Here is a 13,500-nt window from a genome sequence, read left to right on the forward strand (position 1 = left end):
CCACCTGATCTCTTTGTTCTCCAACACCTTCAGTTGGCAGCTTGCAGGAGTGCGGCCCAGGCCATCAGTTGCCGGGAAACAGGGTTTCGGCCATTCTCTGTGCAGACAGCATCACACTGGCACTCTAGGGCTCTACAACAATCACACACCCTTATCCCACCATCTAGATCCTTGAGAAATGCATAGGGGAAACTGAGGCACCCACACAGTATTCAGAGAAAACATTAAGATCATTGCGACTTTGTAACACCTGTATACTTTAAAGGGTGTAAAATAATCAAGTATTGTGCTAAACACGATACTCCAGACTGACCACCAAATTTAAGTTACACGTTTTTCCCCTCAAGTGAGGGCTCTGGGGTGGGGCTGGGGATGAGGGGTTCACAGTGCAGGAGGGTACTCAGGGTTGGGGTGCTGGGGGTGCAGGGTCTGGGGTGGGGCAGGGCTGGGGATAAGAAACTTGGGATGCAGACAGGCTGCCCCAGGGCTAGGGCCAGAGAGGACTCCCCGCCCTTACTGGCAGCAGCAAGCTCCAGGGGAGGGACCCTTCTCTCCCCCCCAACCCCCCGCAGCACACTCACTCTGCACCACGGTCACTGCACATGCTCCTAGGGACTCTCTCAGGTCCAGAAAGCCCACTCGCCTCCCCTGTGGTGATTACCGGGGTTGGGGGTTGCCATCATGTGTGGCCTCCCCTGCTGCTGCCCCTCACCATAGCCTCACTGGGGATGGGGGATGGGACTGCCCCTTGCCCAGCACGGGGCAGGAGTGGGGACTGCAGGGTGGTGGCTGGGGTGGGGGTTAGGGTGTCACAAAATTCACCCAAGCCCCAGCTGCTCAGGTCTAGGAAGCTCCCCTCCTCCATCTCCCCTGTGGTGGGTGGGTGCTGGGGAGCATGGGGGGAGGGGGAACTGCCAGCGGATGTGTCTTCCTTCCTCCCCTGCTGCAGCCTGCTGCCCCTCACCCTTGTCTCACTGGGGATGCCCCTTGCCCAGCATTGGGCAGGAGTGGGGGCTGCGGGGGGAGGGGGTAGATCACAGGGTCAGACCTCACCGAAGCCCCAGCAACTGCTCAGGTGAGTAAGGTCCACCCCAGATGTCCATCTCCTGGCTGGAAGTCCCCTTGGCGTCTCCTCCATGTGGGTGCCAGAGGGCGGGGGAGAGAGCTCCCAAGCACCTGTGTGCCTCGCTCGCCACCTCCTCTTTCCCTCTTCCCCTCCCCCGGTGCTCCAAGAGGCTGCCGGGGGCTGATCTCTATAGCCTTAGGCAGAAGCAGCACAAGCAAGGGAGAGAGGCACCGGCTGTTTTCTTTCAGGCAGGGAAGCTCCGAGGCAGGGGAGGGCCCGCTCCAGGCAGGGCTAGGGGAGAAACCCAGCTCCAAATATTGGTGGAGCACAGCCCTCAGCCTTGAATATTCCTGGTGCTCGAGCACCTTGAGCCCATATAACCTGTCACCCTTGCCCTTAAGATTGTTAGCCACACATAGGATTATGGGCACAGCTTAAGTGGGGTAGAGCTGAATATTACCTTTTTTCACCTCTCCTACCCACTATTGCTGGACTAGATCGATCAAGAGGAATTTTCCAGTGTCGTTATCCTTGAATCTACACTAGTGTGGAGCAAGTCTGTCATGCCTCAAACAGACTCTTCCCAACCCTCTCTTCTTACTCTTCCTAGTATTTGAATGGAAAATGTCAGGCCAGGTTCTGATCACAATTATATTGGTGTAACTGTGGAGAACCTCCATTTAAATCATCGGTGTGTCCAGTCAGAATCTGGTTCCTGTTTCAAAATCTGGGGAGCAAAAATTCATTTTTGGCTTCACTAAATAGGATTTTTTTTGTTTGACAGTGCTAGAAGCAGTGCTGAAGATGCACTCAGAAGGACACATTTTCAAAGCAAGCATGCAGTTTTTCCTGTCACTGTATACTAAGCTCCCTTTATCCTTAGGAGATGCGTTAAGGCATTTATAAGGCTAACTGTCCTTAGTAGATCCTGTGAGTTGTCTTGGTGATGACCCAGTAGAGAGAGTCTTTTGCAGAGAGATTGCTTGTGCTGGAGCCCAGGGGCTAAATTCTGCAGTCCTTGTTTTCATTTGTGAGTCAAAAGGGTAATTCTTGTGGGTAAAAGCTGTAGGATCGGGCCCCTTGATAACAACCAGAGAAGAGTTGTTTTTTCATATTCATAAGGAAAAGATTTAACCACTGTGGAGGTTTGAAAATAATTACAATGATTTCTGGTTATGAACAGAGGAGTCTGGACTCTAAAGGGATGATTTCTGATTCTAGAATTTACCAAGTAGTAATAATGTTGTTACTTCTAACACTGCAGATCAATACCTATATCACTTCACAATGCTAGTGGATTATTTTAGACTGAGGTATCTTCCTGGTATGAAGTCTGAAGCATAGACTTTTGATATATCTGTCTGATTAATTTTGTACTTTGATAGAATTAATTATTTTTTGTCAAGGTATAGTCAAGGTTCAGACTCCAGAGAAACATTTTTCACACACAATAACAATAATGATGATGATGATAATAATAAGAGAATAAAAAGTTGTCACAGTTGGTTCAAAAGAATCTGGTGGTCTGGATTTGGCCCGCAATCCACCTATTGACCACCCCTGTGTGGCAGGATGGACTAGATCCGGAGTTCTCATGGCCCTGTGTCACCCTGCCCCAAAATAGAGCAGTGAGAAGTCCTCCAGGCTGCTGGAGCGACCAGTAAAGGGCCAGAAGGGCCAGATAAAAGGCAAAAATCAGAACAGAGCATTCAGCTGCTGTGTGGAGCTCGATGAGGGAGTAACCAGTGCCAGGCTGGCTAGATGAAAGATCAGGACAGCAGAGAGCTCACCACAGAGAGCCAAGCCCAGAGAAGACTGCCAAAGGTTCCTGACTGGCTGGACGAGCAGCAGAACCAAGAAAAGGTCAGTGGAGACAGGCTGAGCCCAGGGGACTGAGCACAGAACCTGGCTAGACCAGATAAGGGTACCAAGATGGGCCCTGCTGGTCTGGTTGTAGACTGAGCCCAGGGAGGGCTGCTGAAAAGGACAGCAGCTGAGGGTACTGAGACGCTGTCCTTCTTCAACCACCCAGGGCCCCAGCTGGGTGGTTGAAGAAGGCAGTGCCTCTATGAAGAAGACTAAGAGCTATGGCTTCTTCCATGCCATGATAAGAACTTGGGACTGTATAACCAGAAGGGAAGACAGCGTATGCGGCTTGACCAGAGGGCTGAGTCACTGAAGACCCACCAAGAGAACCCCACTGGCTCAGCCAATCTCTATAACAAGTGTAACTACTTCTATAATATATTCAAACATCTACATTAAAAGAACATCAAAGTTGCAAAGTCAAGCACCAAAAAGTTCGGAAATACCTGAATATAAAGTTTCTCGTGCAACCTTATTCCGGCCCCCTTGTATATATGCATTATGATACAAAGTTTTTAATTACAAATAATCATAAAGTTTAAGGCCAGAAGAGACCACCAGATCATCTAGTCTGACCTTTTGCATATCAGAGGTTACTAATCCCACTCAGTTACACCTGTATTGAACCCAATTATCGGGATTAGACCAAAGTATTCAGACTTCAGGAGACTAAACCACTGTGTACCGCAGGCAGAGAACAGGAGGGACCGAGGCATACCAGTGCATGAGTTCCTTGCAATAGCAGCAAATTGATTTGGTGAGATGCACCCACATGATCCTAGCAAATAACCTGCATACTATTTTTTTTTCCACAGGATCCCTGCCTCATTCAGTGCATGGTGCTTCTTCCTGCAATATCAAAGGCATTTATAGTGAGACAGAGTACTATTAGAAATAAAATGAAATCCTAAGGATGCAGGGTTTACATATGTGTTATGCAGTGCAAAATGTCCATCTGCCTTTTGCACTCATAAAACCATCACATCTATTCTCACATTTTGTGTGTACCTTTGAAAATTTATGCTTGAGTGAATAAATTGAATAGTTGGTAAGAACAGATGAAAAGAGCATTTTCCCCATAACTATGAAACCCAGATAGGGTCTGCTAAAACATACCAGCTTCTATCTCAAAAGATTTTATTAAATGACAGAGAGATGCATATATGGCAGAAAACGTAGATGCTGTTAATTCATACACAATGGGAGACCTGCAAGGTCTATTTAAAAGGAAGCCTAATACGTAAGCAGTCACAAAAAATATTTAAAATGTGGTAGATCTAGAAAAATAAAGTACAGCAGTTTCTAGGTTCTCATATAGAGTTGCCAACACTTAAGGTCTTAAGAGATTTAAAATGTTTGTTTAGCAAGCAAGTAGAATTGTACCCTCTTTCATTTGAAGCTTAAACAAGCTCGTAACTCAATGCTACTATTTAATGAATATATATATACACACACACACACAGAATTAGAGTAAAATTAGCAGATCCTGATAAAGACAACATTGAAAGTTCCTTCTTTTGTTATAAACTAAAACAAGCATACAAAAAATATCCAAGAGCACTTAAAAGTAGGTAAATATCCAGGGAGGATGGTTTGATAGCTAAATGTTATTAAAATTATTGCAACCAATATGAAGTTTAGTCCTAATGGAAATGGAGGGAAAGTTTTGCACACATCTTAACAAGGCTATAATTTCTTTTGTGTTCAAGAAATGTAGAATCCCATTAGTCTGTATGAGCACTGAGACCTTGGGCCAGATCCCACAAGTGACTCCAAGAGGGCAGAGTCCCTGCACTGCTTAGAGTTCTGTAGAAGTCTGTGGGGCTCCATGTAGGTACAGGGCTCAGGATCCTGCAGGATCAGGTCCCAGGGCTCAATCAGACCTCCCTTACTGAAAATATTGAAATACTCCCATTGAGTTGGATCAGGCCCTAAATTACTACTACACGTAGAATTAAAAATCTGTGCCAAGATCTTAGCATTCGGATGGAGACAAAACAGCCATAACTGTACATCCCTCAGAGACTGATCTTTAGAAAACTGAAAAATTCTGATATCCTACTTTCAATAGATATGGCAGAAATTTCTCCATTGGAATATGAGACACAGGAGATCACTTGGGAGGTGGTGTATTGGTGAGATAATGAACCATTCCAAGTTGGTTTTGTAAAGTGTTTGTTTGTGTTTTGCTACTTCCCCACATATACACGGCTGGGTATTGTTTTATAGAACTATATTAACAGACATTTAAAAAAGAGAATAGAAAGAGTGGGGAATGGCAAAGGGGAAAAAATGCTCAAGTACTTTTGTGCTGCTTGCTCCTCCTCTTCCTCCTCACTATCTGCAGCCTCTGATGCCTCAGTTCTTATTCCCTGATCTTTTCCAGTGTCAGACACTGTACGCTCTTCCAAACAGGTTTCTGAAAGTAGTCCACAGAGATGTATATTAACTGATTCAAGCCGTGAGGCAGATTGTGCAAATTGCTCAATGAATGCATTTAGGGCCACTGTAAAAGAAAATCCCATCCTGCGGTTGTTTTATTTGCTATGGAGCAGTGTGACACCAATAGCTGTCTAGGGAAAGTAACATAGCCTCAACATTGTGACTCCTATACTGGGGACATTTTTCCGGGAGACTTTTAAAGTGCAGTTTACCCCTTGATTTTATTTTTGCTTGTCAGCACATTTCCTTTGTTTTCTCTGTCTTTGAAGATAGATTCCATAGATAAGATATCTTATAGATATCTATTTATTGACTACAGTCTAAGAAAGCTCTCCCCTCAGACCTAGACTCTCTGAAATATTCTCTACAAGCTCATTGACAAGCCTTTACTATTCTTCTCCTCCCTAGCTTTAAGCCACTCTCATAATTTTTTTCTACTCTCTGTTAGTTTATGTCTCTATCTGCCAGAAATTCTTTACTCTGGGACTTACTCCTTTCCCATTTTTGGTCCTTCAGAACCCACATTTCAGGGCATATTACAAAGATTATTCAAAGTTTTTTCCTGAGTTGCGTTGGGATTGAGTAGGTTAAATGAACAGGCTCTTATTTGTTGTGTGCGCTAAGGAGGGCATTAGCACTAATATTAGGTGAGCTTCAATTGCTTTCTAAGAGAAGTTTGAAAGTTTGAGTAATTCCTGTGACTACGGCTTGAAGATCGATACAGTGTTTGAGGTGAAAGAATAAATAAGTTTCAGTGACTCAGTGCTGAAACCCTCTGTGTTCAACTCTTATCTTCTCCTGTCTTAATCACATTACTTATTTAGCTGAGGATGCAGAAAAAAGTGTGTGTGTGTGGGGGGGTGTTCATTAATCTGGTTGTTAGGAGATACTGACACTTCTGTTCTTTTGCTGGACAGCATACCATTGATATTGAGCATAGCAGTAATGGTGGTGACAGTAAACCCTTGTAATCAGACTTGTTTGATGTTACAGAACCTTCAGACCTGGTGATAGTAACAGAGGCAATTAACTTTTTCTTTTTACCTTTTTATTTTGTTTGAAATTGAGACTGAGCTTTGTCTGTGATTTGCAGCCCATGGCAAAAGGTTTATGAAGTGAGACTTCATGTTGGGATATGTTTAAAACCATTGAAATGACATGGTTGTGTTGGTAACACAGCAAAATGAAATCTTGTGCTTTAAAAATCAGAAACTTGGAACCTTTATAATGGTATAGAAAGTTTTTGGAGTATTTAAATCTCCACCCTACAACACCCCTTTTTGTCAATTTCACAAACACAGTGTTGCCTATTTCATGCAATCAGAAACAAATGGAAACAGGTGCCAGAAATCTGGTTTAACTGTTTGAGTGAGAATGAGAATAGTGTGAGCGAGAATTATCCCAAGAAAATTCAATAATCAATGTCTTTTTCATAGTGGGCCTGATGCAAAACTGATTGACATCAATGCAGAGGGTTGGCTTTAATGATCTTTGGATCAGGCCTAATATGAGAAAAAACTCATAATGGACCATATTTCTGATATCTTTACTCAAGATTAGTAGAATCTTACGCACTGATTTCAAGAGAGGTATTTATGGCATAAAGTTCTATTAAGCATGAATAAAGGAATAGAATCTGGCCCTGTAACCAAATGTGTGTCAGTTGTAACTTACTGGCTGTTTTTGAGAGAGCTGCCATTGATTTCAGTGGGAATTCCCCATGCAGTAAAAGGCCCTGCTCTTTTCACCTGTGACATATTTAGTGTACTTTGTGTCTCTCAGAAATTATTTTCCATTTCCTTCAGTGGGTTTTCTTCTCCCTCTTTTCTTTCAAGCAGTGGACCACAATTGACCCTTATTCAGCATGTAGAATTCCAATGGATGGCAATAGGACTTTTTGCCTGAGTAACAAGGACAATTTATGTTCTCTGTTGATAGGTTGCTGCTGGTTCTAGCAGGAAAAATAGCAGTTACGATATGAATACATAGTGCTGCAGGGCTATTTTTCTAACACTTATGAGGAAAGATTAGATTTTATTAACCATTTCCTAATCCCATTTACTGCAGGTGGTTAGCATTGCCATCAGAGAGATGGACCTGAGTTGAAAAAGAGAGATAAGAATTCAGATCCTGCCTTTTTGATTTGCAAGGTTTAGGAACTAGGGATGGATTTGATACAGAATTTAGGGGCTGTCCATCAATTACATAATACAGTTTTTGGTGATTTTTCAGGACCCACACACCCTTTATAACACTGTAACACTAAAACAAACATGCATTATTAAGAACCCACCCACTCCCTAATGTGTTATATAATTTAGGACTGCTCCATATCAACATAGGGCAAAATTCTGATTATATTATATTAAGAAAACCCACACTATTTTAGAATAATAGTCCACAACAGAATTGGGTAGTAAACAGTTTTACCATCTTGTCAGAGATTTTGAGATGTTTTCCCAAATGGTCACAGAAAGTCTAAATATCAAATTTTCATGAACCAGGAATCCTGGAGGGAAAATGGATTGGGTCAATGGAAATGTTTTGTTTTGATAATTTCAAAATGTTTCATTTTTCATATTTGTAATCTTTTTAGTATAAATTAACACAAATCATTTAAAAAAAAAACAAACCTTTTTTTGTTTCCAAAATATCAAAACATCCAATCTTGACAATTTTCATTTATTTTATTTTATTTTTTAATCAGGAGAGTCATCTAAACAGACCCTTTCCCTTGAACTATTTCAATTTTGACTAAATATTTAGTTAGAAAATCATAATTAGCTCTTGACAACACTGTAGCTTATAATAGTACTACTGCCATGATCTATGTGATTACTGCAGGGTAGTGTATTCATTATTTATAAGAATGCCTCATCCTCCCCCACCATTATGGTTTTGGTTTAGCCATATATTCAGCCACAAAATTTAGCTCTGGGTTTGAATTCCAGCCACCACTAAAGTTCAAGGATAATTGAATTCCGAGTTCTGAATCAGGCCCCTCTCTAATTGGGATAGATATGGGGCAAAAATTCAGAGCTGGTATAAACAGATGCAATCCATTGATGTTGGCAGGGTTCATAGATTCCAAGGCCAGATCATCTAGTCTGGCCTCCTGTATAACACAAGCCATAGAACTTCCCCCCAAAAAACTTCTAGAGCAGATCTTTTAGCAAAACATCCAGTCTCGACTAGCTGCATACTTCTATTTCAAATTTGGTCCATAATATTTAATGTAAATACCTGGATACATATAATCCTGGAGCCTGAGCCTTCCTGCTGCCCTGCAAGAACAGAGTATCTTTTTCCCCAGAGCTCATTCTTATTAATGGAAATCAGCCTTCATGTCAGAGCAGGAGGCATTTGAAGGCTCCGGGATTGTACTATTCCCAATAGGTAAATCATCCAATGATTTTGTTTTAAAGAAATCTTGATTATCAGATAACACAACCCAAGCAATTCTTAGATTAGCACATAATAGAAATAAATATTTCGTTAAAAGATAATGAAAACAGATGTGTGATCTGTCACGTGACTATTTTTATGCCATCTGTTATAATTGCTGCCCTTTTAAAACAAAAATGAATCCTGAGCTCTTACTGAGTTAGTGTAAGTGTTTCCACGTAAGCAGTATCCTCCAGCTGAGAGCTCTGGAAATATGGGCCCTTAGAAAGAGACATTCTTTCCTATGCCTGATAAGAGCCCTAGAGCATCATGGTTTAAAAAGACCACTGCACTGGTGGATTAGATTTCCCTTGGCACACTTACGCTTCACTTACTACTAAGATGATTCAGTAACTTGAACTCCTTGCTCTCTTTTCACAGACAGATGATTTCATTAAAAAGTATGATTCAAAACCAGGATTAATGGGGCAGGGAGGAACCTTCCCAGAGAAACTACTTTATACTGTATTTTGATTTAACATTTATAGAGGCTCCTGTGATAGGGGTTCTTTTTGTTATGGTGGACATGGCTGAATTTGCTACTGCATATCCGGTGTTGTATTTCCCATTCTAAATATAGTGAATGCTGTGAATATGGCAGTGATTTAAGGGTGGTGATGTGGCTAATTATTATTTTTTTAATGATGCCTGTTCTATATGATTGTAAGTTGTGAATTTCAAGGCATAGCATGATATTGCAGCTGTTGTGAGCATGATCTTAGTCTTTAATTTTGTGTAGGTTTATTTTTTTCCCATTGCAGGTCCCAATACAGCAATGAGAACCATGTAGGCACCATGATTTAATGGGGCTTTATGTGGGGTGAGGGACCGGGGGAGGAGTCTACCTACATGGATCTCTTTGCAAGATAGGATTTTTAGTTTGGCAATTAATCACATTGTTTTCAGAGTTACAAATCACACTTTTGAGACTCACAAAGCTGTTTCACTTCATCAAAACTCTTTTAGATATATGAAACCAATCTTGCCCTACACTTGCAATGGGAGCTCTGCCTGAGCAAGGACTACATGAATGACTGCTGGTTGGGGCCCTGTGTTGGACATCTTTCTCAAAGATAGTCTGTAGCTCAAACAGAAGTTATGGGTTTGATGCAGGAATTACAGCGGGAGGTTCCATTGCCTGTGCTGTGCATGAGGTCAGATTAAAAAATGGCCCTTATCACTTTGAAATCTATGAAATTGTTGGACTATGGAGTTCTGAAAAAAAAGCTCTGTTTGCCCTATAACTTACACCTGTTTGTGAAGTTAATGGAAGAACTTCTATTGACCTCAGTGGGGAAAGAATCTAAGTTTATGTCAGAAAGTAAGTTGTAGAAATGAAAATACATCAGAGGTTTGATTGATTTTGCTCTGCTGGTTTGTAATTTCATTGCATTTTTAATGAGATAAAAGGCAGAAGACCTCTCACACACTTTTCTGGACATCTGCAAGTTCTTTCCACGCTAGTATCAACAAGAGCCAACTTCAACTGGACAGATAAGAGTACACTTTTTATACTGATATTTGCCTAAATAGAAATAACATGAAAAAGTTTCTCTGTTCTTAACCATGTATTTTTTCTTTTCTTTTCTTTTCTTTATTGTAAATTGGGTATGAATCTAACCATCCTCATGATTCCCTCCCCCTTCTTTTTCCTCCCCAGCTATAATTAAAACTGCCCTCCCTAACATGGACAGGGAAGCCAAAGAAGAATACTTTGTGGTCATCCAAGCAAAGGACATGGGTGGACATATGGGCGGACTGTCTGGAACCACAACAGTGACAATTACACTTACTGATGTTAATGACAACCCTCCCAAATTTGCACAGAGTAAGTGTGCATGTTTTCCTGATTATGTAGTGCACCTCTTTGTATTTTAACATTATATGCATTTGCTTATGGCAGAAATGTAGCAAGGGCTATATAAAATATTCTGGATTACTGACTGACTAAGAGCTTTTGGAAAGAGAGTTGTGCCCATATACATTGATGAGCAAACACACACACATGCAAAAGGAGGAGGGGGGAATGTTTATTGTGTTGTTGTTTCTAAGGTTCTAGTTACTTTTAAATGCAATCCCGTCTTAGGTGAAGGTAGGTACAGTAATACTAGTTTTAAAAGACATACATAGTTGATAAAAGAAATAAAGGTTTTACTGAGTATGAGAGGAGAAAATATATATATATTTTTAAATTATGAGTCTAATTAATTGTTGACCTTTAATTCAAAATCCATATTTACTGCTATGGTTCGAATGCATGTCTTGCTGGGTTAGATTAAAATGATTTAGCACCCTGCTGAGCTTCTCTGCAGTGCTTTGTAATCTGTTTCAAAGTTTAAAAAAAGGAACATAACTGGTTTGATTTTATTTGGAATAGTGTATTTTAATGTCATGACAGAATATATTCCTCTAATGTGTAATCTTATCTAATCATCCAGGCTTTTTTTTCTGAGGGGTTAAGTGGGTGGGCAGTTAGGGCTGGGAAATATTTTAATGTTGACATTGGGTCATCTATACTTCTCTACATATGCGATTTTAAAGCAAATTATTTGTGTGTCCAAGGTGAAATTCATCCCAGCAAGATGGAGATACCTATGTACCATTTTAAGTGCCACTTTCCACTTTTTTGAGGATTTAAATAATATCTTATGCCAGACCCCTACACAGAGTAAATGTAATCCCTAGAGTTTAGGACAGACACATATAAGTGGAGGGAGATGAAGAAAATATAATAAAATAAGTAAGCAGCTATAAGGGGTTACTTCTGAACAAAGTTATTTTAATACCTAATTTCAGTGAGGTTTATAAGTGATAAGTACTGAATGCACAATCTTTTTTTTCTTATTTCTCTTGTTATATTATATGATGAAATCCCTGAGTTTCTTACTTCACATCACATTGTATCACATGGCCTTCTGCATCAGTGTTATACAATGTAAGGTGACATGCCCCTTAACAATGCAAACATCTATAGATGAAGCTAATATATAAGCTGTATCACCATAATGCAGAGACATTTATTTTGTATATGTGCAATGTACAGTAGTTCTACATCTGTAACTATAGAGCTACTTTGGCCAGATACCTAGCTTTGGTACTTACATCAGAATTAGTCATATCTTTGTCAAAGGGCTTTAATGCCAATGTGAAATTATCTGATAGTGTCTGTCTAGGACCTAGGAAACAGATGAGCAGATCAGAAAATCATTACAAAGCTGGTACTAATTGTCTCTGTTGTTGGGAGTCTCAGCCTGGAGATCAAGGACTGAATGAATATGGAGACTAAGGCCTGGTCTACACTAAGAACGGGAGTCGAATTAGGGTACGCAAATTCAGCTACGTGAATAGCGTAGCTGAATTCGAAGTACCCTAGTTCGAAGTACTCACCCGTCCAGACGCCGCGGAACCGAACTCCGCGGCTCCAAGGTCGACTCCGCCACCGCCGTTTGCAGTGGTGGAGTACCGGAGTCGAACGGAGCGCTTCCAGAGTTCAAACTATCGCGTCTATATTAGATGCGATAGTTCGAACTCTGAAAAGTCGAAATCTCCGCGTTGAACTGGCATGTAAGTGTAGACTAGCCCTAAGGGCTTGTCTACACTTACCGAGGGATCGACGTGTGGCGATCGATGCATTGGCAGTCAATTGACCTCAGATCACTCTCCCATTGATTCCTGTACTCCTCCTAAATGAGAAGTGCAAGGGGAGTCGACCAGAGAGCATCTCCTGTCGACATAGCGTAGTGTGGACCCTGCAGTAAGTAGATCTAAGTACATTGATTTCAGCTACGTTATTCACGTAGCTGAAATTGTGTAACTTATATCGATCTTCCCACATAGAGTAGACAAGACCTAAGTTGTACTTTTACCCTACAAACTCCTCACATGTATCTCCATGTGGTCTCTCCAGCTTTGGATTTTGAAATACATTGACAGGGCAGTATGAGGAAGACTGCACCACCACTCCATGTGATGTGGCTAGGTGGACAATTAGTGTGGATAAACACTCTTTCAGATCCAAACATAAATACAGACTGGGTTGTAAAGTCCAGCACTTTCATCAGTGCAAAAATTCATATGTAGATATTTCTTTTTTATTTATATAAAGCAATAAAAGAAAAAGAAACCCCTTATAAAGAGGATGCACATTGTTAAATATTGTATCTAGACACTATTGTCAATATGGCCTTTTAGAACTGAGTATTCATAGCCAGGCTGGCTACTATTGCAGATTAGTTATGGCTCTAATCTTATACAATCATTGTTCAGTTCTTTGACACTTGTTAGGACACCTTTGTTAAAGCACAGTTTGTATTTGCCTGGTAAGCCAAAATAAGAAAGGATCATGCTCACAATGGAGCCTTACCAGAATGAAATGGAAATTCATAAGATGTAATACATGCTGCTTTCACAATAAATTGTAATGAACCCAGTGTGTTTTATCAGTTTATTGTTTCCAGGCAAGACACAAATGTGTGTTTATGGTTAGATTTGAAAGAGCCTCTCGGGTTTTAGAAATGAAAAAGATGAACTTTCACTACTTCTGTGCTCTCTTGGAAATCATTTTAGAGGCATTTTATAAAACATTGAAGTTTTTAACCCAACAGTTTACCATAAGATTATATTCAGAAGAACAGCTCACTGCTGTGAAAAGTTAGAATGCTTTAAAATAAGCTTAGAATGGA

The 13,500-nt window shown here is 40.8% G+C and overlaps 1 protein-coding gene across 2 annotated transcripts in view; it reads left to right on the plus strand.

The window, feature by feature from the left end:
- Window positions 1–13,500, plus strand: part of CDH8 (cadherin 8) — a 211,005-nt gene that overhangs the window by 109,799 nt on the left and 87,706 nt on the right. For both annotated transcript variants that reach the window (XM_044987732.1, XM_044987733.1), the window contains exon 5: window positions 10,479–10,646. In XM_044987732.1, the coding sequence (XP_044843667.1) occupies window positions 10,479–10,646 (168 nt within the window). The remainder of the gene's footprint in view (window positions 1–10,478; window positions 10,647–13,500) is intronic.

This window comes from Mauremys mutica, chromosome 14 (assembly GCF_020497125.1).
Source record: "Mauremys mutica isolate MM-2020 ecotype Southern chromosome 14, ASM2049712v1, whole genome shotgun sequence".
Taxonomy (NCBI): Eukaryota; Metazoa; Chordata; order Testudines; family Geoemydidae; genus Mauremys; species Mauremys mutica.